Source organism: Ochotona curzoniae, unplaced genomic scaffold (assembly GCF_017591425.1).
Source record: "Ochotona curzoniae isolate NIBS_2020 unplaced genomic scaffold, NIBS_Ocur_1.0 contig_4773, whole genome shotgun sequence".
Lineage (NCBI taxonomy): Eukaryota > Metazoa > Chordata > Mammalia > Lagomorpha > Ochotonidae > Ochotona > Ochotona curzoniae.
This window is the reverse complement of record NW_024466383.1, coordinates 149,098-169,763: the sequence shown is the minus strand read 5'-3', so window position 1 is coordinate 169,763 and position 20,666 is coordinate 149,098. Positions and strand designations below refer to the sequence as shown.

The following is a 20,666-nucleotide window of genomic DNA, read 5'->3' as shown; positions in this document are numbered from 1 at the left end:
GAAGGGGCTAGGCTGGGATTCCAGTTGAAGTGACGTTACAGTCCACAAGCCTGACAGGTTGTTGTGCACCTGTGATGAGCACACAGGCTCATGAGGATGAGGCTATCTCTGATGCTCCCCTGCTGTCAGGGTGCTGTGGACTGCACATGGCCTGCATGAGGATCCTGTCATCTGTGAGGGCTGATGGGGTGACCCTGGCCTCGCTGTCACCCTCTAGAAGCTGGCCCTCTGTGCTGGACCTGCCTCCTTCCTGCCCAGTGCTTCCTCCTTGCCTGTCCTCTGATGACATGGAATGTGGCAGTCGCCCCTCTCTGCTCTGCAGTCTCTCCTCCCTGCTTCTCCTGGTGCAGCTGCCCACATGGGGCTCTGCAGGTAAGTGTGTCCCAGTCTCTCCTCCTGGTCTCCCTGGGGTGGGCGGAGCCCCTGGTATTCTCTGCCAGGATGGGGTGAGGTGTGTGGCTCAAGTCTTGGTACAGAATGGCCCTCCTCAACCCTGATTGTTCTTTCTCATTTAAGAAGAGTCACTGACCATCAGGGGAGCGTGAGGGATGTTGACAAGTGTTCATGGATCTTTTTGGCTCGGCCTGTGTGTTCCCTGTTCTCAGTCCTGTGTCTGTGTCCACAGATGTGTTCCAGGTGATTGGCCCCACTGACCCCATAGTGGCAGTGTTGGGTGGTGATGCCATTCTGCCCTGCTCCCTGTGGCCAGCCATGAATGCAGAAGACATGGAGCTGCGGTGGTTCCGGTCTAAGTTCTTAGAAGCAGTGCTCGTCTATCAGAATGGCCAGGAGCTGGACGAGGAGCAGCTGCCCCAGTATGCAGGGCGGACCTCACTGGTGAGGGATTTCCTCTCTCAGGGTGAGGCTGCTGTGCACATCCAGAACATACAGGTTTCAGACAATGGCAAGTACACTTGCCTCTTCAAACAAGGAAGGCAGTATGACGAAGCCATTTTAGATCTTCAGGTGGCAGGTTGGTAACTTGATCTGTATTCTAGAAACCTTGGGGATACTGGATTTGGGAGGACATTTATGAAATTCAGCATCTCATTTCACAGTGAGGGAAAGGCAGCTGAATCATTTGCTCATCCACTGATTCAATATAAACTTTTCATGAGAAGAAATTATGTGTGTCATGCCTGGCTTTGGATACCAGGTACCCTGTGGAGTTGATGATCCAGAGCCTGAGACAGAAACAAGGAAAATAAATGAATAGTTTGATGATGTTACAAGGTAATAGGTGCTACACTTAGTTTCAACTTTGGATCCCCACCTTCTTCTGCAATGACCATCAGGGTCGCTCCGGAGCCACTCCCACTCCAATAACAAAACAAAACAATAAAATTAGGACAGACCGAGAACAACAAGGAAAGGTTAGAAGCAGACAGGAAAAGGTCAGTTGGGACTCACATATACCTTACTAGGTAGGATACAAAAATAAGTTATTCCTAGCTGGGGTATTGAAGATTTCTCTGCACACTCCTCCTAAAACTGTTCTGCGCCTCAACTGTTGACATATGCCTTGTTAGAGTTGTAAGCCAGTTTAGACTATCCTAAAATCTGCCAAGTTCAGTAAAAATTATGCTTCAGTACAATAAACTGCTAAATATAAAAATGAAAGTAGACATGAGACAGCTGAATAGTACCCTATAGCCATTTTAAGGTGTATAGCAGCCTGTTGTGTATAAGCCAAAATAGAAATGTGAATGAGGTAGTCACAGGATGTGGTTAAGAACTTGAATTTTTTAAAACATATTTGTTACTCAATATCATGTCAATTAACTGTATAATGTTGTAAACTGTTGTTAATGTTATATTATGGCTTTTTTTTTTTAATAATCTTAGTTTATTAGGGTACAAAGGGTCATGGGCTACAGGGTGAAAGTGGGTAATATCATTGTTTCCACACTAATATAATCATTTTGCCCTGTATCTAGGGTTAGGGGAGTAACAAAGGGGAAAGCCCCACCCTACCTCCCACCCATCCCCGATCCCCAACATGAGGCACTCCAAGGGTCCTGCTCATACAGTTTTGATAGTTCATCAGTTCTGGATTGCTGCCAATCTCTCCGTCCCAACCATAATGAAACCTATTCAGAGTCCACTGGCTGACAGTCTCTTGATGGTTGTGGTTCCAAGATCAGCAGTTCAGTTCAAGAAATATCCAAAGAAACTTCATCTGAGTTGATCCCAGAACTGATTCTTGAGTGAGTTTGCTAGTACAGACTCCAACACTGTTCGTCACACCAATCAGCTTATGCATATGCTGGTTGTTGCGATTGCTGGGTCCGTTCGGCTTCTAGCCTTGTCTTCCTTGTGAACCAACGGGTGCTGTAGTCCAGCTCGATTCTACCCACTTCATACTCGGTCTTCATGCAAACCAGTTGGAGCTGCAGCCTAGTTGGGGCGACTCCCCCAAACCCCTACCAGTTCTGCCCTCTACCCTGGTTCCCATGCTTGCCAGTATGCACTGCAGGCTTGTCCAGTCTGTCCCACAGCCCAATTAGCTCTCGCACACGTCGATGGACATTGAAGCCTGGTTCAACCCAACCAACCTATTATCCAGCCCATACACCCACTGGCAGGTGCCTTTCTGTCAAGCCACCCCTGCTCCTAGCCTGGGTTTCGTGCTGTCCAGTGAGGGTGGTAACCCTGAGGGAGGTGCCCACTATTTCCCTACTAGGCCACACCCACTCCCAGAGTATGGAGTCTCCAGGTGGTTTTGGCATTTGACTTGACAGAATTAGCTCCTAGTACAAGCCTCTGCCAGCTAACGCTGTGGCTAAGCCCAAACACCCCTCAACCCACTCTAATTTAAACTTGCACCAGTCAGAACAGTCAGCTCACCGTGAGGCCCACAGGTGCTATAGCCCTGCCTAGTCTGAACTGCCCCCATCCGTATTCACACTTTCCAATGGAAGTAGTTATCCAGCAGGGGTGCCCACATTCCCCTGTTGGCTTTGCCTCCTCCCTGATTGTCACATGTGCTGTTTGTGTGCTGCAGCCACCTCTGGTACGGCTCATCTCACCTTGGCATTACTTGTGTACTGGTATGAGTTGCAAGCGAACCTGGCTCGACCCACACTCTGTTCTGGTGCTTGGATTCACCAGAAGGTAATGTGAACAGATTCAGGCTGGTCTGCCCCCAACCCATGCCATGTGTATGCGAGTGGGATAATTTTCATTGCCTGTTCTGGGTTGTTCCCTATTGTGCTTCTTGCGCTTACCTGCATGGGACTGTGTCCTGCCAGAGAAGTTGCCCAGGCTCCTCCACCAGAACCTCTCCCAATGCCAGTTTTCGCGCATACCAGTGGGTCCATGAGCCAGCACTACTCAGTTTGCCTGCTATCCTAGGAGGAACAGTGGCTTTTCCTGCCTGGCCTCCGACCCAAGCTGGTTCTTGTTGTTGGATATTTCAACCCAGCCATGGCTCTTCCATACCCCTACCCAGCTCACACATGGTTCAGTAAGGGCTGAGACCTAACCTAGTCTGTCACACAACCCTCCCCGGTCCTCCAGAGCACCAGATGGTGTTGGAATTTGGCCTGGCTTGGTGCTTCCCATCCCAGTCCACAATTGTGCCAAGTGAGATTATGATCGTATCCTGATCAGAATGTAGCCTCAGTTCCAGTCCATGCGCTCCTTGGTGGGAAACTCAACCCAGCTAGGGTGTCCCATTATTTCCCCAACCGGGCCTCTGCCCTGCCATAGAGCAGGTGTAGGTCGGTGGTTGTTCTGTCTCCGCTTGGCAGAGCCCCTCACTTGTCCTGGCCCCTTGGATGCTGTGGCTTAGTGCCTATGCCTCACACAGATCAGTATGTGCAAGGACCTACCTGGCATGAGCTGTGCTCCAACCTGATTTCTGTTGTAACTTGTGAGTTAAGGTTTGTTCAGCCCTGCCCATTCTGCTCCCTTCCAGTGGCAGCCCGGCCCCCATCCCCCACATCCTGTTTAAAGATGCACATTTGGGTGCTGCTGCCTTGACCTACCCTGACTGTTGTGGATCCCTTTACCCATGAGTGATGGCAGATGGCGTGGTCACACCTAGCTTAGACCATTGCAAACCCAGCTTGAGAACTAACCCGGGGGACTTGTATTCCAAAGGGTTGGGCCCACACAACCCCACAGAGTCTACCCCCAGCCCAACTTCTCTTGATTGCTGGATAGTGTCTTGATCCTGCCAAATGTGACCACTCCACAACTCCAACACTCAGTCGGGCAATGGTACCCAACACTGCCAAAGAGGCCCCCATCCATAGCTTCGGTGTGGGCTAGTATGTGGTGATCAGTGATGTTCTATACTAATATCCCATCTCTGTATTCATAATTGAGCTGTTGCATCTGTCTTACTAAAATTATCTTCTGGACACTTCCCCCAAACCACTAGGTCTTGGTCCCCTTGCCTGCTTAAATCTTTCATGACCCTGTCACTGAGAATACCCGAAAATTCACTTTGCACCTACACTCAACCTAGTCTTAGTCATGAGTGACCCCAGGCAGCAACTACATATCTTGAAAACCCCAGAGTTCGCCCTTCTGGGCGGCCAGCAGGCAATGCCTGGCACCATTTGGTGCACTGGCCGTCCTGGGGGAGGCCGAAGACTCTTTCACTGCCTTGTGGCAGTGTCTTTGGCGTGAGTCCCCCGCATTGGGTCCGACCCGGCAGGGGCACCCCCCACAGTCGCCACACTGCAGGGAGCGTCAGTTGCCCCTCTTATGGCTTTTAATTGGTCGGGACGCTATTCTGCCAGCTCTGCTTTTAGACCAGAGATGGTCTCCCCAAGAAACCGTTGAATTTATCTGGACAATAAGATGCTGGACTCTATGCATGGTACAACTTGCAATGAGATAAGCATGACTTGATTTGAACTGCAATACTGCAACAAGGTGGAGGAATCCACCATGGGGGAAGGGTATGGGGAGCGGTTGGGGGAATCCCAGAGCCTATGAAACAGTGTCATAAAATGAAATGTAATTAAAAAAAAAAAAAGAAGGTAATAGGACATCAAATGGAGGGAATCTGGCTGTGGGCAGTGGAGCGAGGGCATCCTGTGGTTCAGATGAGGCCTCAGTGTTGATCTGAGCATGGCTCAAAGGAAGTGGCTATCTCTCTAACTGGATATTTGGGTGAGGGGGGCATAACAAACTTCAAAGTAGTGAGGCATTCAGTGTGAAATCTTCGGTGCAGGAGATGTCTGGTGTGCTCTGGCATACAGGAGGCCATTGTGTTGTGTGGGTAGAAGTAATGATGGGGGATGGCAATGTGACAATGTACAGTGATAATATTGCAACGAAGAGCTAGGTAACCTGGAGTAGCAGTGCCCACTGACCAGGAGAAAAGATCATTTGTCACAGGCACTTGTTTTGACACACAAGCACTGCAGTAAAAATCCCAGGATCCTCTATGGATTGAAAGTGAGAAGGCAGAGACATGTATCTCACTATGTCCACAGACATCCACAGTAATTCAAAGTGTCCTTGTGACAGTGTGTGTGGGTCCTGTGGAGCAGATTGTGGGTTCAGAGAGGGAGGCAGAGGGAAGGGGTTTCAAGTGTGAGGCAGATGTCAGATGGCTGCAGCTGTGTGTGCTGTGCTGGAAGTGTGGATGAAGAGCAGGGAAATTTGGACAGATTAGTGGATGGAAGACTCCATTTGATTGGTGTGAGGAAGTGAATGGAAAGTGAGCGAGGGTGGCATGGAGGGCAGTCTGGGGTGGAGAGGACCAGTGTGTGACCTCAGGCAGCAGCATGTGCTGGGAGAGCAGGTGTCAGCCAGGGGGGATGTTTAATAGCCTGACCTAACTCATGAGTTCATTGCAGACACAGAGTTCAGAGGAGGAGGTGGGGACTGCATAGACTGTGAGGGTTTGCCCTGGCTGCTTGTTCTTAGTGGTGGGGATATTGGTGATTATGTGTCAAAGAAGCTTCCTATGATAATACTGTGTGAGGAACAGCCAGGAATCTCAGTGGCATATTACAGAATTCAATATAGGCACTGAGGGATTTAAACAACATGAGTTGGGCTTGGCTAAAATCATTTGTGTAACTTACACATTGTTGGTCTGGTTGTGGAAGTGATATCAAAACCATGGTTGTTTCCAAGAAATCCTGCCAGCAAAGGTACTAGAGGAAGACAACACTTTGCTGAGAATCAAACCTGAACACATTGCACAGTACAGGAACTCCATCAAGGCTTGAAAGAGAGCAAGAAAGCTTTCATTTTTTTAATTTTAATTTTTTTGAGTGTGTATGTGTAGACAAGCAGGTACAATATGCACTCCATGCCTTAACACAAGTTCTATTTGGCTTTCTCCATCTGAGTCTTTGTTTGACACAATGGCACCCAAGGACAAATTGGGCGTGAGAAGGAAGAAGTAGATACATTAAAGGAATAGAGAGACCCTGGAGTGTACCAGCCATCATGCTGAGGGCCAACTCTGTTTATTGTCTTGTGACCTTGGTCTTCTTGTCAGTCTCATTTTGGGCCTGGAGGGCCCTGGGCTGCAGTCTGTCAGTGTCCAGGGGCAGCACAGCTCTCTGTGATCTCACAAAGACCAGTGACCTTCTCTGAGTATGTGTCCTTGATGTGTGGTGATGTGGGCCTCTGCACGGTCCAGGATGGAACCCACTGAGAGTCATTGTGCAGATGCTCAGCTGCCTCTTCCTCTACTCCAGCTGCTACTCCTCTACTCTCCCTCTACTACCTCTGAATTTGGCCATTACCTCGTGTGGGTGAATGTGATGGATCCCTGGTTCATGGCTGGCACAGATTCCCTAGCACTAAAGCTTAATGAAAACCTGCAGCGCCAACAGGAACTGTGACAGATAGGATGATTGTAGCCACTGATGCAGCCACAGGCTGCTGGGCCCTTGGTGTCTCTTATCAGGTTATCCTGCTTCTGTTTCTGAAGCAATGAGGGCCTAATGCTGGGGTTCTAAAGCAGTCAGAAGTATCGATTTTTGAATAAATGGCTGAGAATGTTCTCATCAGGAGGAAGCTGGATTAGAAGCTTGGGGAACTCGAACCCAGCACTCAGATAGGGATGTGGGCATTCCCAGCATTACTTTACCTGCTGTAACAAACAACCTCATACACCGTTTTAAAAACAAATAACAACTTATAATCCCATTATAAGTCTTGAGGCACTAACTTTCATGTGTAATTCACTTGAAATTTACCTGGTAATTGTAATGGCTAATTGCTTTTATCTTGAGGCAATCTCAACTTCTTCCATTCTATACTAGCAGGTGGTTTTTCAATTTAGTGAGGCCCTGATGCTTTCAAAGAAATGGGTAGAAGGGAGCTGAATCCTGTGATGGTGCCATTTCAGCATGCTGTCTCCTGGGCAGTGAAAGACATTCCTGAGTTATTTAGCCATCGAAAGGCCTGTTTATTTTGTAAAATGATACCTTCATATTCCATACAAGGAGAGGTACTTACAGTTCCCAGTGATCAGAAGTGAACGGTTGCAGAAAAAAAGAGGAGAGGGGAATTTCTCATCTTATTTACAACAGGGAGACTGAAATCTTACTCTAAGTGCTGTTTGTCCTGTCCATCAGCTGAAGAGGTCACTGAAGAGGCTCTGTGTGCTCCCGTTTCTGTTGGTCAGATGACTGTTGGCTCTCCTAGGGCATCCTCAACCAGAGCGCCTGGGTGACCAGTGACATCCCAACAGTCCTGTCCTCCAGGGCCTCTGCCAGGGATGTCGTTCTTGTGGAAATGGCTGAGAGTAAACCAATAACACAAGAACATTCCCATCCTGTGCTTAAGCCACATTATCTAGTTTTTCATTGGCCAAACTGAGTGACATGATGAATTACTAAGTGTTAATCAATTACAAAGCACATGGCAAAGCACTAGCTCAGCATAAAGAATGATAAAGTTTAAGAGGCACTTTATAATTAATTGATCTCTATTATGTCAAAATTGTGAATTCAGTGCTGAGTGTTTGAGTTTCAAATGTTTGTAAGGCAATTGGTTGAGATAACACACAGATACATGGATATAAGCAAGGGAGCTGGGGAGAGGGGACAGCCTGACGTGACTGAAATTAATTGGTGTGGTTTTGCAAGCAATTTCCAAGAGGCAGTGTGTGTAGTAGCAGATGTCTAGGAGAGCATCAAGTGAGAAGATTAGAGAATCAAGGAAGAATCCTGGGACCCAATACCTTCTGTTACCTAGGACCCTCAGTCATAAATGCCCCCTCAGCCTGTGACTTCCAGGGTCCTAGGGCTCTTGGCCTCCTCCAGGGCATGCCATTCCTATGGGGTCTCCAGAATGCAGTATGCATGGCTGCAACTGAAGTTGGGCAACACTGGAACCTTGATGAAACCATGGGTTCCTTATGGCTCTCCAAGACCTCCACAGCTCCCCTCTTGCAGGCCTGGGCTCTGCCCCACAAGTGCACATTGAAGGGCCAGAGAAGGACGGAGTCCGTGTAGTGTGCAAGGCCTCAGGGTGGTTCCCAAAGCCCCAGGTGCAGTGGAGAGATGTCCGTGGAGAGAAGTTCCCGGAGTTCTCTGAGACCCACACCCAAGATGCAGCAGGGCTGTTCAGCGTGGAGGCTGCTGTGGTGGTGAGAGACAACTCTGCAGGGGATGTGACCTGCTCCATTCTCAATCCCTTCCTGGGCCAGGAGAAGGTCATGGCCATTCCCATCCCAGGTCAGTGCTGTCTGTTCTTTCCCAGCAGAGTTGGAGAGGGTGGTGTCCCTGGGTGTGCTGGGTGGGTCAGGAGGTATACCTCTGACTGTGTGTCCCACTGGGCACAGAGCCCTTCTTCCCTCAGGCCTCTCCCGGGAAGGCAGCTTTTGTTGTAAGCCTGACTGTGCTGGGGCTGCTACTTGTTGGAGCTGGCTGGGTCACCAAGAGAGAGCATTCTGCAAAGGTGCAGGAGAGGCAGAGACAGAAGGATCTGTGCCGGGCTAAGGAGGAGCAGCAGCACGCGAAGGAGGAGGCTCTGAAGTCCAGAGGTAGGGAGGAAGGTTTCAGAAGGGCAGGGGCAGCACTTGGTGCATAGAGGGGACAGCCTAACATGACTGGAGTCCATGGGTGCAGCTCTCAGAGTACATCCAGGACCTCACTCAGCCCAGAGCAGGTGGTTGTGGAGACTCAGAGCAGAGCTGGGGATGTGGAGGTGTGGTTGTTCTGGAGTGAGAGCTGTGTATAGCACAGAGCAGAGGGCTTTCCTGTGGGGTCTTCAGCACATGGTCTCTGGTCTTCCTGGTGTGGAGTACACGGTGTTTCTACTCTCTTTCAGATGAGCTCCAGGCAGAACTCGGTAAGCTCTGCTCTCCCTCGTGAGCTCTGTGTTTGCTGGAGAGAATCCTGTGGCTCTCAGCTCACCTGTTCCCTGTGTGGTGCTTTTCAGGTCGGAGGAAGGCAGCATTCCGGGCTGGTGAGTGACTTTGTAGATGTTCTGTGGTTTCCTGTCCCAGCCCTGCCCGGCTGTCCCCTCTCCTTGTTTCTGTCCTGGCACAGGCAGCAGGGGCAGTGGTGGTAGTGGGTGGCTAATCCTGGCTCAGTATGTTTTTCCATCTGTGCAGCTGTTTCCCATCTCTCTTTAACCCCAGGGGGTTAAACTTGGCCAAGGATTTTGTCCTACCACCTGGGTTTTATTCTAACTCTGTCCTTTCCCTCACATGAGTATTGTTACTATGTTATCCTGCAATGCACCAAACTTGGGTCTGCATCAGGAAGCCCAAAACAGATGTTCTAGGTTCATGGGAGGTGGGATATGAGTAAACGGCACACTGGGCTTGGGAGTGTGACCTGCTTCCTTCTCAATGTACCACCAGGGGGAGGCATTTCTGTTCTGCACAGGTGCAAGTGGGACTGGACTAGCAGAGGACAGGGCTGCTGACCAGGTGCAGAGAGTCACAGGAGGAAATGATTCTTTGTGAGAGTAGTGGTGTTTCTCTCTATCTCTCCATGTTTGTCTTTATAAATATGTTTAACATTTACTTCATATTTTGAAATGTGTAATGTGCGGTGTGAAATTCACAGAGACAGGTATTCCAGCTGCTAGTTCATTTTCTAGTTCTGATTGATGGAAAAGCCAGGGACCAGGAGCTTCTTGGGTCTCCTATGTGGTTGCAGGGCCCAGGCACTTTGCCCTGTCTTTTCTGCCTTCCAAGGTGGAGTAGCAGGGATCTGGATCAGAAGTGGCTCTGCTGAGATTTGAATTTGCACCCATATTGGAATGCCGTGCCGTAGGTGATGGCTTAGCCTGATACACCACACTGAAAGCACATTTTCTCTTTTTGTGTTTTGTTTTTCAATTTTTACTTTCTGGAAATGATAATAAGTAATAAGTAATTGTCATACATATAGAGTCAATTATAATTTTCACTAAATATTTGGTGATGTACTGTTTTTTTCGGACAACCAACGCCGAGGGACACATGACACAGGAGTCTCTGTGTCCTGAGGCTCAGGCAGCAATTTTATAATAAAAGTCACACAGCAATGTGTCAGAGCAGGCTTCCTGATCTGTGGCCAGGAACTTCCCACAGTCCTCTGCTATCTGACAGTGCAGGAGGCCACTCCTCTGCAGCCTCCCTCCCCTGCTGTCTCTCCCCTCAGCACAGAGGGCAGGTGGGGGCTGAGCAGGTGGTGGCTGTGGTCTCACAGATGTGTTTCCTTTCAGCTGGGAGGAAGGCGCAGCTGTATGCTGGTAAGTGAGCTGGTGGTTCCTCTGCCTCCCCTCCCTCTGCCCTTCCCTGCCCCTCCTCTATGTGTGGACTTTCCCCAGCATGGGAAGGTATTCCTGCTTTCCCTGTCCCTGTTGTGGCCCCCATGCAGGGACTCCTCCTCGGGAGCACAGCTCTGCTTCCATTCTGGGCTCTCCCTCTCCTGAAGGTCACTGTTAGGGACACCCTCTGCAGGACTTTGTTCAGCTGGTTTTCTCATTGTGGTGGTGACCACGGGGAGAGAGTAGCAGGGTGACAGCTGTTCAGATCAAGAATTGCTGGTCTCTAGAAGATGCTGGAAACCACATTCACCTGCTTTGATCTCAGATGTCAGTAAGAGGGTTGTTAGTTCTATGATCTTCTTATCCCCAAATACCTACACTGTAAGTACCACGTTTGTTTCCCCATGTCTTCCTGGTCTTCTGGGATGCTGCTGTCTTTGTTTTGTGCTCTGACCACTGTCCAAGCTGCGTGTCTCCCTCTACACATCCTTGGTTGCTGAGGAATGAGTTACTCTGAGTACATGTTCTTAATCCTGGAAACCCTCCAGGGTATTTGTGGATGGATTTCTGAGTTGGTGTGTATGAAACATCTGAAATTATTGCATCATTCTGAGTATTGCTTGACAGGGAGACAGGCAGAGTGAGAATGAGAGGCAGAGGAAGAGAAAGACAAGAGATTCCATGTCTAGTTTTCTCCCCATCTGCCGTCAACAGCCAGTGCTTGGCCAGCTCAAAGCTGCTGGTTGGGCACTCCTTCAGGTTTCCCATGTGATGTCAGCATCTCCCCTGCTCAGTGCTGCCTCTCAAGAGTGTCTTTAGTCAATAGAAGCAGGAGTCAGTTGTTGGAGTTGGGAATTGAACCAAACATTTCAGTGGCAGTAGTGTCTTAACTGCTACTATAGTACTAGTAGAGTCTACTAAGTACTAGACCCTGTGAATGAAAACAATTCTTGTTTGGGAGGGAGAGAAAGTGAGAAGGGACACACACTCTTACTTATTTATTGTTGCATTGTCTGCAGTGGCCAGGGTAGTGTCAGGGCTGTGCTGGGATGAAATCTATGAGTGTGCAACTCATTCTTGGTCTCCAATATGGGTGTCAGGGATCCACTTACCTGATCTGTCATGTGCTGCCTCCCATGGCGTTCACTGATAAAAAGATGTAATTGGGAGTTGGAGTTGGATCTGATCATCAAACCCAAGCACTCAGATTTGGAATGTGACCTGTTACCAGTGCCTTTATTGTGATCCGTGGGGCCAAATACCTGTCCACAATTAGGTGCTTAAAAAAAAAACAAGAACAAAATTTTAATATGAGATTTCTCACGTCACTTTGAAATGCTTTTGGATAATTCTGTTTGTGTAAGGATTCATGCCCTTGTTCAGTTTTGTTTATGGGCAATATAGGATGAGTGGAAAAAGAGAATGGTAGAAGATTGAAATTACTTACCAGAGAAAGACAAGTAAAACAACAACAACAAACTCTGGAGGAACAGGTTCTGTGGGGAGGCGAGGAGGAGATAAGTTAGGCAGCAAAGAAACACCTGGGAGTGATGCTGTCAGAGGTTCTGGGTGGTTCAGAGGGACCGATGTGGGCTGAGGGTCACAGCATGGTTTTGCAATCTAGGAAGGTTACAGAGGTCTTAGGGAGTAGGTAGGGAATATGATTGTCTCCAAGACATCTCCTTGACAAATTTAGGTGAAATCCTGAAATTAAAATAAAAGTAAGTTTCTTTGGACAGAGGGAGAGCATGCATTTGCTTTATTCCCTGTTTGACTCCTTGAATCTCTTTGATTGTGGATCAGGGACAGAGCCAGGGTAAGAACTCATTCCAGGTTTCCTTCCTGAGTGTCAGGAATCCAATTACATGGACCGTCATTGGTGCCTCCCAGAATCTTCAACAGAAGGAAGTCAGAGTCAGGGGCTGACACCGGGAATTGAACCAGGCACCATGAGGTGGATGTGGGCATCTCAGTGGCTGGACTAAAGGCCAGCTGCTTATTCTGATATATATTTTTCAAAGATTTACTTTTTATATTCAAAGTCAGATATACAGAGAGGGGAGAGACAGACAGTATCCAATGGATACTGTCCTGTATCCAATGGATCACTCCCCAAGTACTGCAATGGTTTTGCTGAGCCAATCCGAAGCCAGGAGCAAGAACTTCCTCTAGGTCTCCTATGTTGGTACAGGAACCCGAGGCTTTGGCCCTTTCTTGAATGTGCTCCTAAGTCACAGGCAGGGAGCTGGATGGGCAGCTGGACTGCAGGGATAGATCTGGCACCGGTATGGGAGTCTGGTGCATTTATGGCAGGACTTAAATCTAGGAACATGGTAAATTTCTCCGTTCTTTAAGGTTTCCTTCTATTGCATTTATCAGCACTTTGCAATTTTCATCATGGAGGTCTTTCATGCCTTTTGTTAGGTTTATTTCAAGGTATTTAAGGTTCCCCTCTGCTATTTTTTTTTAAAGATTTATTTATTTTTATTTCAAAGTCAGATATACAGAGAGGAGGAAAGACAGAGAGGAAGATCTTCCATCTGGTGACTCACTCCCCAAGTGAGCGCAACGGCCAGTGCTGTGCTGATCTTTAACCAGGATCCAGAAACTTCTTTCCGGGTCTCCCACACCGGTACAGGGTTCCAAAGCTTTGCCCCGTCCTTGACTGCTTTCCCAGGCCACAAGCAGGGAGTGGGATGGGAAGTGGAGCTGTTGGGATTAGAACCGGCGCCCATATGGGATTCTGGCACTTTCAAGGTGAGGTCTTTAGCCGCTAGGCCACGCCGCCGGACCCCTTCTATGTTATTTTTATAGTTATTTATTTTTTTTTGGAAAGTCAGATACAGAGAGGAGGAGAGACAGACAGAAGATCTTCCATCCACTGATTAACTCCCCACATGGCTGCAATGACTGGAGCTGAGCCTATCATAAGCCAGGAGCCAGCGGCTTGTTCCAGGTCTCCCACAGGGATCCAGGGTCCCAAGTCTTTGGATAATGCTTGACTGCTCTCGCAGGCCACAAGCAGGGAGCTGGAAGGGAAGTGGAGCAGTCGGGATTATAAGTGGTGCCTATATGGGATCCTAGCGTTTCCAAGGTGGGGACTTTAACCATTAGGCTATTGTGCTGGACCCCTCTCTGCTATTTTATAGAAGACTCTACTTACAAATTCTTTCTCTGTCATGGAGTTATCTGTGTATACTAAGGAAATCGATTTATGTTCATTAAGTTTGTATTCTTGTACCTTGTCAAATTTGTTATGAGTTTCAATAGTCTCTTGATTGAGTCTTTTGGTCCTCTTTTGTATAGAATCATGTCATGTGTGAGCAGTGATAACTTTAATTTCTCACTACTGATTTGTATTCCTTTAGTTTCTTTTTTTTCCTATTAGCTCTAGCTAGGATTTCCCAATACTATGTTTAATAGCAATGGTGAAAGTGAAAGTGGACATCCTTGTCTAGTTGTAGCTCTTAGTGGAAAATCTTCCATTCTTTCCCCATTCAGTGTGATGTCTTTTTAGATATTGCACTGATTATGTTCTAGAATCTTCTTTCTATACCTATTTTGCATGGGGATTTTAGCATGAATGGGTGTTGGATTTTATCACATGTCTTTTTTTTTTAAGTTTTATCCATTTTGTTTTGAAGGATGGATATATAGAGAGAAGGAGAGACACAGAGGAAGATCCTCCGTCTGATGACTCACTCCTGCAAGCGGCTGCAATGGCCAGAGCTGATCCAATCTGAGCCAGGAGCCAGGAGCTCTTCCGGGTCTCCCACATGGGTCCCAAAGCTTTGGGCTTTCCTTGACCATTCTCCCAGGCCACAAGCCTGGGAGCTGGATGGGAAGCATGGCTGCCGGGACTAGAACCAGCACCCATGCAAACCCGGCGCATGGGAACCTGGCGCATGCAAGACGAGGACCCTAACCACTATGCCATTGTGCTGGACCCTCACATGCCTTGTTTGTATCTTTTTAGATGATCCCTGCTTTCTTTTCTTTAATTTGCTGATGTGGTATATCACATTCATTATTTGCATATATTAAACCATCCCTGCATGCCAGTGTTAAATCCCACCTCTTCTGAATTAATGATCTGTCTGATGTACTGTTGGATTCTGTTGTATTTTGTTGAGCATTTTGGCATTTATATTCATCAGAGGTATTGGACTGTAATTCTCCTTCTCTCTTGTGTCTCTGTCTGGTTTTGGTGTTAAGGTAATATTGGTTTCATAGAAAGAGTTTGGAAGGACTGCCTCCCTGTCTGTTGTTTGGAGTAGCTTGTGGAGAGTTGGTGTCAGTTCTTTGTGAGACATTTGGTAGAATTCGGTAATGAAGCCGTCTGTCCTGGGATTTTCTTTATTGGTAGTGATTTAATTTCTGATTCAATCTCAGTCCTTTAGATTAGTAATAGTCAATTTAGATTTTAATTACCTCATGATTCAATTCTTACAACTCTATGTGTCCAAAAACTTATTTTTGTAGGTCTTATTTGTTGGCATATACTTGTTTGTAATTGTTCTTGATTAGACTATATATGTGTAGGGCATCTATTGCTATATATGCTTTTTTTGGTCTATGATTCTATCGATTCATGTCTTTTTTCCCTCTTTTTTTTTTTGATTAGTTGGGCTAGTGGGTAATCTGTTTTGTTGATTTTCTCAAAAAATATCTCCTTGAGTTATTGATCTTATGTATTGATATTTTGTTCTCTCTTTGGTTTGGTTTTCCCCTTAGTTTGATCATTCCGTTTCCCTACTAATCTTGGGTGTTTTTGCTGCTGTTTTATCATTTCTTAAAATGCATGGTTATCCTTTTTACTTTGTGCTTCTCTCATTTTTTGACATGTTGACATGAGCATTGATTGAAATGGACTTTCCTCTTAACACTGCCTTGATTGTGTCCCATCGCTTTGATAGCATATTGTTCAGTCTCCAAGTATTTGCATATCTTCTGGGGAATTTTGACTTGTTGACCTTCAGTTTTACTCTATGATAGTCTGAGAAGGTGCATGGGATGTTTAGATTTTGTAAGATTTGTGAGGTTTGTTTTGCGACTTATAATAAGCAATTCTGGAGAAGGTTCCATGTACTATTGAAGAAAAGCATATTCTGCATCTATAGGATGAAAGATTGTGTTGATATCAATCAAGTCTACTTGTTCTATTGTCTGGGTGAGTCCTGCTGTTTTCTCGCTCAGTTTGTCTTTTGATCTGTCCATTGAGGTTAGTAGGTTGTTAAGGTCCCCCACTATTATTATAGTGGAGTCTATTTTTCCCTTTAAATGCATTAATATATATATTTTTCATATAGATAGGTGCATTGGCATTTGGTGCATATATGTTTATTATGGTTATTTCTTCTTGCTGGCTGGCTGGATCTTTACCTCTTTTAATGCTTTTCATATCAAAGTCTATATTATGTGATATTAGAATGGTTACACCAGCTCATTTTTCTCTTTCATTTGCCTGGAATATCCTTTTTTCCCCTTTCCCATTCAGTTTCTGCTTAACCTTGTTGGTGAGATGTGTTTATTATAGATGATAATTAGATGAGTTGTTTTTTGATTCAGTGTGCCAATCTATGATGTTTGATGAGTTTAATCGTTTGCCTTCAGGGTTAATATGAATAGGTAGTGATTGGTTCTGTTATTTTGGCACTAGGTTTTTATTGATTTAGTCCTCTTTTGTCATTTTTGGGATGTTCACCATGTTTGCCTTTGGTTTTGATAGGTGACATGCCTTTTCTTTGTCAGTAGGACATCTTTAAGTAACACTTGTAGGACAGCTTTGGTAGAGGTAAAATATTTAATATTTTGTTTGTTGTGGAAGTCTTTTCTTCCATCATTAAAGCCAAGAAAGCTTTGCTGGATAAGTTGTTCTGGGCTGACAGTTTGTTCTTCCTAGGATATAGAATATGTCACTCCATTCTCTTGTGGCTTATAGAGTTTCCTCTGTCAGTTGTGAGTCTGATTGTGGTTGCCTTATAAATTAATTGATTTTTATGTGTATTTAAAAAAAGATTTATTTTATTGTTTTTAGAAAGTCAGATTTACAGAGAGAATGAGAGGCAGTTAAAGATCTTTGATCGACTTGTTCGCTTCCCCAGTGGCTGCAGTGTTTGGGGTTGTGCTGATCTAAACCAGGGGTCTGGAACTTTTTCCAGATCTCCCACTCAGGTTGCACAGACCCAAGGCTTTGGGTTGTCCTCTATTGCTTTTCCAGAGCAGAAGCAAGGAGCTGGATGTGGTGTGGAACAGACACACAAACTGTGTGGGATCTGTCTGTATGGGCTCCCTGTGCGTGCAAGGGAGGAATTTAGCTACTGAGCCATCATGCCCTCAACTACATATTTAAATATGTTTTCCTTAAGTTCAATAAAAGAGAGATTGTGATGTGGTGATGATTCAGTTGTCTCTATTTGGAGTCCTATGCTCCTCCTGTGTTCTGTTTCTTTATTCTTTCTCCATATTAGTGAAATTCTCAATTATTTTTTAATTGAGTATATCTTGAATCCAGCTTCTCTTTCTGCACCTTCTTGAACTCCTATAGCTCATTTATTTAACGTTTTGATTGTGTCCCTGAATTCCTGGAATATTTTTCTTAGCTTGACTCAGCTCATCATCCAGTTTTATAGCATTTTATCACTATTGCAGGCATCCTCTAATTCTGGCATTCTTTCTTTTTCCTCACTCATTTCGATTATTAAGGTTTTCCACTGAATTGTCAATTTGCTGTATTCTTCATTTCTAAAAATTGTGCTTGATTTTGTTTTAATGTTGCTATTGCTTATGTAATGTATTATTTAGATTCTTTAGTCTTGTTTGTGTACTTCTGTCTGTTTTTAATGAAGTGTAGAATAATTTTTAAAAATTGTGTATCTCAGGCCCGGCACGGTTGCGCAGTGGTTAAGGTCCTCGGCTTGCACGCCCGGGATCCCATATGGGTGCAGGTTCTAATCACGGCAGCCTTGCTTCCCATCCAGCTCCCTGCCTGTGGCCCAGGGAAGCAGTCGAGGATGGCCCAAAGCTTTGGGACCCTGCACCCCTGTGGGAGACCCGGAAGAGGCTCCTGGCTTCGGATCAGCATAGCATTGGCCATTGGGATCACTTGGGGAGTGAATCATCGGACGGAGGATCTTCCTCTCTGTCTCTCCTCTCTGTATATCCGCCTTTCCAATAAAAAAACAAAATAAATCTTTAAAAAACAAAAAAGAAAAATTGTGTATCTCCCAGTTCCTCAATGCCACGTTGGTTACTTCTGAGGTTGACATAGATTTTTTGCTTGTTTTGTGGAGTAGGAACCAGAAATCTTATTTGTGCCTCTATCTGTTTTTTGCTCTTGGTCATTATTATCGGATACTAGATTCTTCCTTTTGGGGCTTTTTAAAATTTTCTCTTTATTTATTTCAAATTAATTAATTAATTTTATGACACAGTTCCATTGACTTTGGAATTTTCCCTCTTGCAGCTCACATTAAAAAAAAAAGATTTGTTTATTTTTATTGTAAAGTCAAATATACAGAGAGGAGGACAGACAGACAGGAAGATCTTTTGTCTGTTTATTCACTCCCCTAATGACCACAATGGCCAGAACTTCGGTGATCCAAAGCCAGGAGCCAGGAACCTCCTCCAGGTCTCCCATGCAGGTACAGCATCCTAGGGTTTTGGGCAGTCCTTGTCTGCCTTCCCAGGCCACAAACAGGGATTTAGATGGAAGCAGGGTAGTCGTGAGTAGAACCAGTGCCCATATGGGATCCTGACGCACTCAAGGTGAGGACTTTAGCTGCTAGGCCATAGCTCCAGGGCCGGAGCTCACTTTTAATCTGTGTTGTTCACAGGCGTATATTCAGCTTTACTGGTCCTGCTCAGTTTGCCATCACTCATACTACTCCTTCCGGAGAGTTTCAGTCCCAGGCTCTCATGGTGTGCTTCCTCCATTGTTTCTCTAGCCCTGGCTCCTGGCTCATCACTCCACCCATTGTGATCCCATGCTGTGACTGCACCATTGCTGGCTCAGCCTGTTTTCTGCTCTTGGTTTCAGCAGTACCTGTGATTACTGAGACATCTCCTGTCCTGGATCACAGGGTTGTCAGTGTTGCCATTGCACAGATTTTTTTCTTTCCTCTTTTTGTTAGAACATGCAGGTGATTAGGTCTAAGTGGCAAGCTGGACCTATTTTAGATGGAACCCATGGCATGCGGAGTTGGTATTGTTTTGCCAGTGGGACCAGTGGGATGCATTGAGGCACAAGTGTGTTATTTCCTGGATTAGCACATGTACATTTCATTGTTGTCCTCTACTATCCACAAACTTGTCCTCAGAACACAAAATGGCACCTGATGTGTCATTGGTGGGGGGTCTGAGCCATGAAATCCACCCTGTTTCTGCACCTGACTTCTTGGGCTCTGCCACTCTACTTCTGCTCACAGTAGGATTTAACAGCTCAGCGGGACAGGCAGTTCTATGGCTGTTTCCACTTCCTGAGTTCCTGATGAAAATCTGTATGAAAATTAAATGAAATGTATTACGATGTTTATTAAACACTACTTCACATTTTGTGCTTCTAAAAGCTAAATCCTGATTCTATTTCATGCTACTTTTCTTTCTTCTCTTCCTATTATTTTGGTCAGATGTGACAGTCGTGGCACAGAACTTCCCATTCAGTTGATAATGGATGCAAATGGAACATTTATTTTTCTTCCAGCGATCACATGACCCAGCCCCACATTACATGTGATTTTGTTCCCATCAAGCAAATTAACAAACATGGAAATCTTAATTTCTCTTAATAAATGTATGTGAGTGTTTGTACTATTTATGATCTCACTCATGGCCTGTCCATCAGAAAGACAAGTTTACTTTTTATTCCAAAGTTCTAATCTTGTTGCTGTGCTTACCTCACAGTCTGCCTTTCCCTGGGCTGGGCAGATAATGCCCTCTCACTGTAGACTCCTTAGTGTCTGAGCATGAGTGGAGCCTTTGCTTTGGTTAGTAGCTGCCCTTCTCCTTCCCAAGGAGGAGCATGGAGAGGGAAGAGATGCAGTGGCCTTGGGAGGTGTGGGAGAGTCTTACTGTGCTCTCCTTTAATCCTTCAGGTGCTCATGCTGGAGACGTGGGGCTTAGCTGGTCCTTAAGCAGCTATCCTGTTGTCAGCTGGATAAGGGAAAGGACAGTTCTGGTCATTTAGGGTCACTGTTGTTGACTATACTCCATGACTTTGGAGTTCATGGTCTGGGTGACTTGGCTTTGAATGGGAAACTGATGTTCTATGTTGAGTTTTTCTTCCTCTCTCAGGCCCTCCCTTGCTGTCCACTGGTTCTTTGGACAGCTCTGACCCTTCCATCTCTCTCCACAGTGTGTGGGAACTTTTGGCTGTCCGGTTTTCCCTATGCAGGTTGCAAGGATCCTTGTGCTCTCTCCAGATACCTTCTCCTAGTAGTTCTCCTACTGCACAATTTGTGTAACATCCAACTGCATGCGATTGTAGGAGGTTTCTGTTTGCTGCAAAACAATGAGCTTGGTCTTGGTCACTTTTAAATCAACACAAATTTGTTGACTGAAGCTCTATAGTTTAGAAGTTTGAACATGTCTCAGTGGGATAACTGCATGTGGGTCTCTATTCCTTTCTGGTGACTCCTCTTCCAGCCTCTAGAAGTGACTTGCTTGACTTGACACAAGGCCCCAGTATTATGTATGCAAATCCAGCATTGTTTACATCTTCCTGACCCTGTTTCTAGCACAGTTTAAGTTTCTCAGCAACAGAGACTGATAATGATTTCAGGATTCATTTGATTAGATTGGGCGCATAGGATGATCCTGTAAACTCTCAAAACAACACATTCTTAATCTTTATGTCACCTGCAAGGCTCCCTTTCTGTGTCATATCATATTTGTCCTAGGATTTGTAGATATACAGCATTGGGAGTCAACCTCTGTGTTGTATTTAGTCTGTGGTACCCTCACCATAATGGGTTAGA

General features: G+C 45.9%; 1 protein-coding gene across 1 annotated transcript in view; it reads left to right on the top strand.

Moving 5' to 3' along the window:
• The first annotated feature begins 287 nt into the window (after window positions 1–287).
• Window positions 288–20,666, top strand: part of LOC121161264 (butyrophilin-like protein 1) — a 45,846-nt gene continuing 25,467 nt past the window's right edge. The window contains exons 1-6 of the mRNA XM_040987572.1: window positions 288–372; window positions 626–973; window positions 8,382–8,663; window positions 8,771–8,971; window positions 9,259–9,279; window positions 9,370–9,396. Coding sequence (XP_040843506.1) covers window positions 288–372; window positions 626–973; window positions 8,382–8,663; window positions 8,771–8,971; window positions 9,259–9,279; window positions 9,370–9,396 — 964 coding nt within the window. The remainder of the gene's footprint in view (window positions 373–625; window positions 974–8,381; window positions 8,664–8,770; window positions 8,972–9,258; window positions 9,280–9,369; window positions 9,397–20,666) is intronic.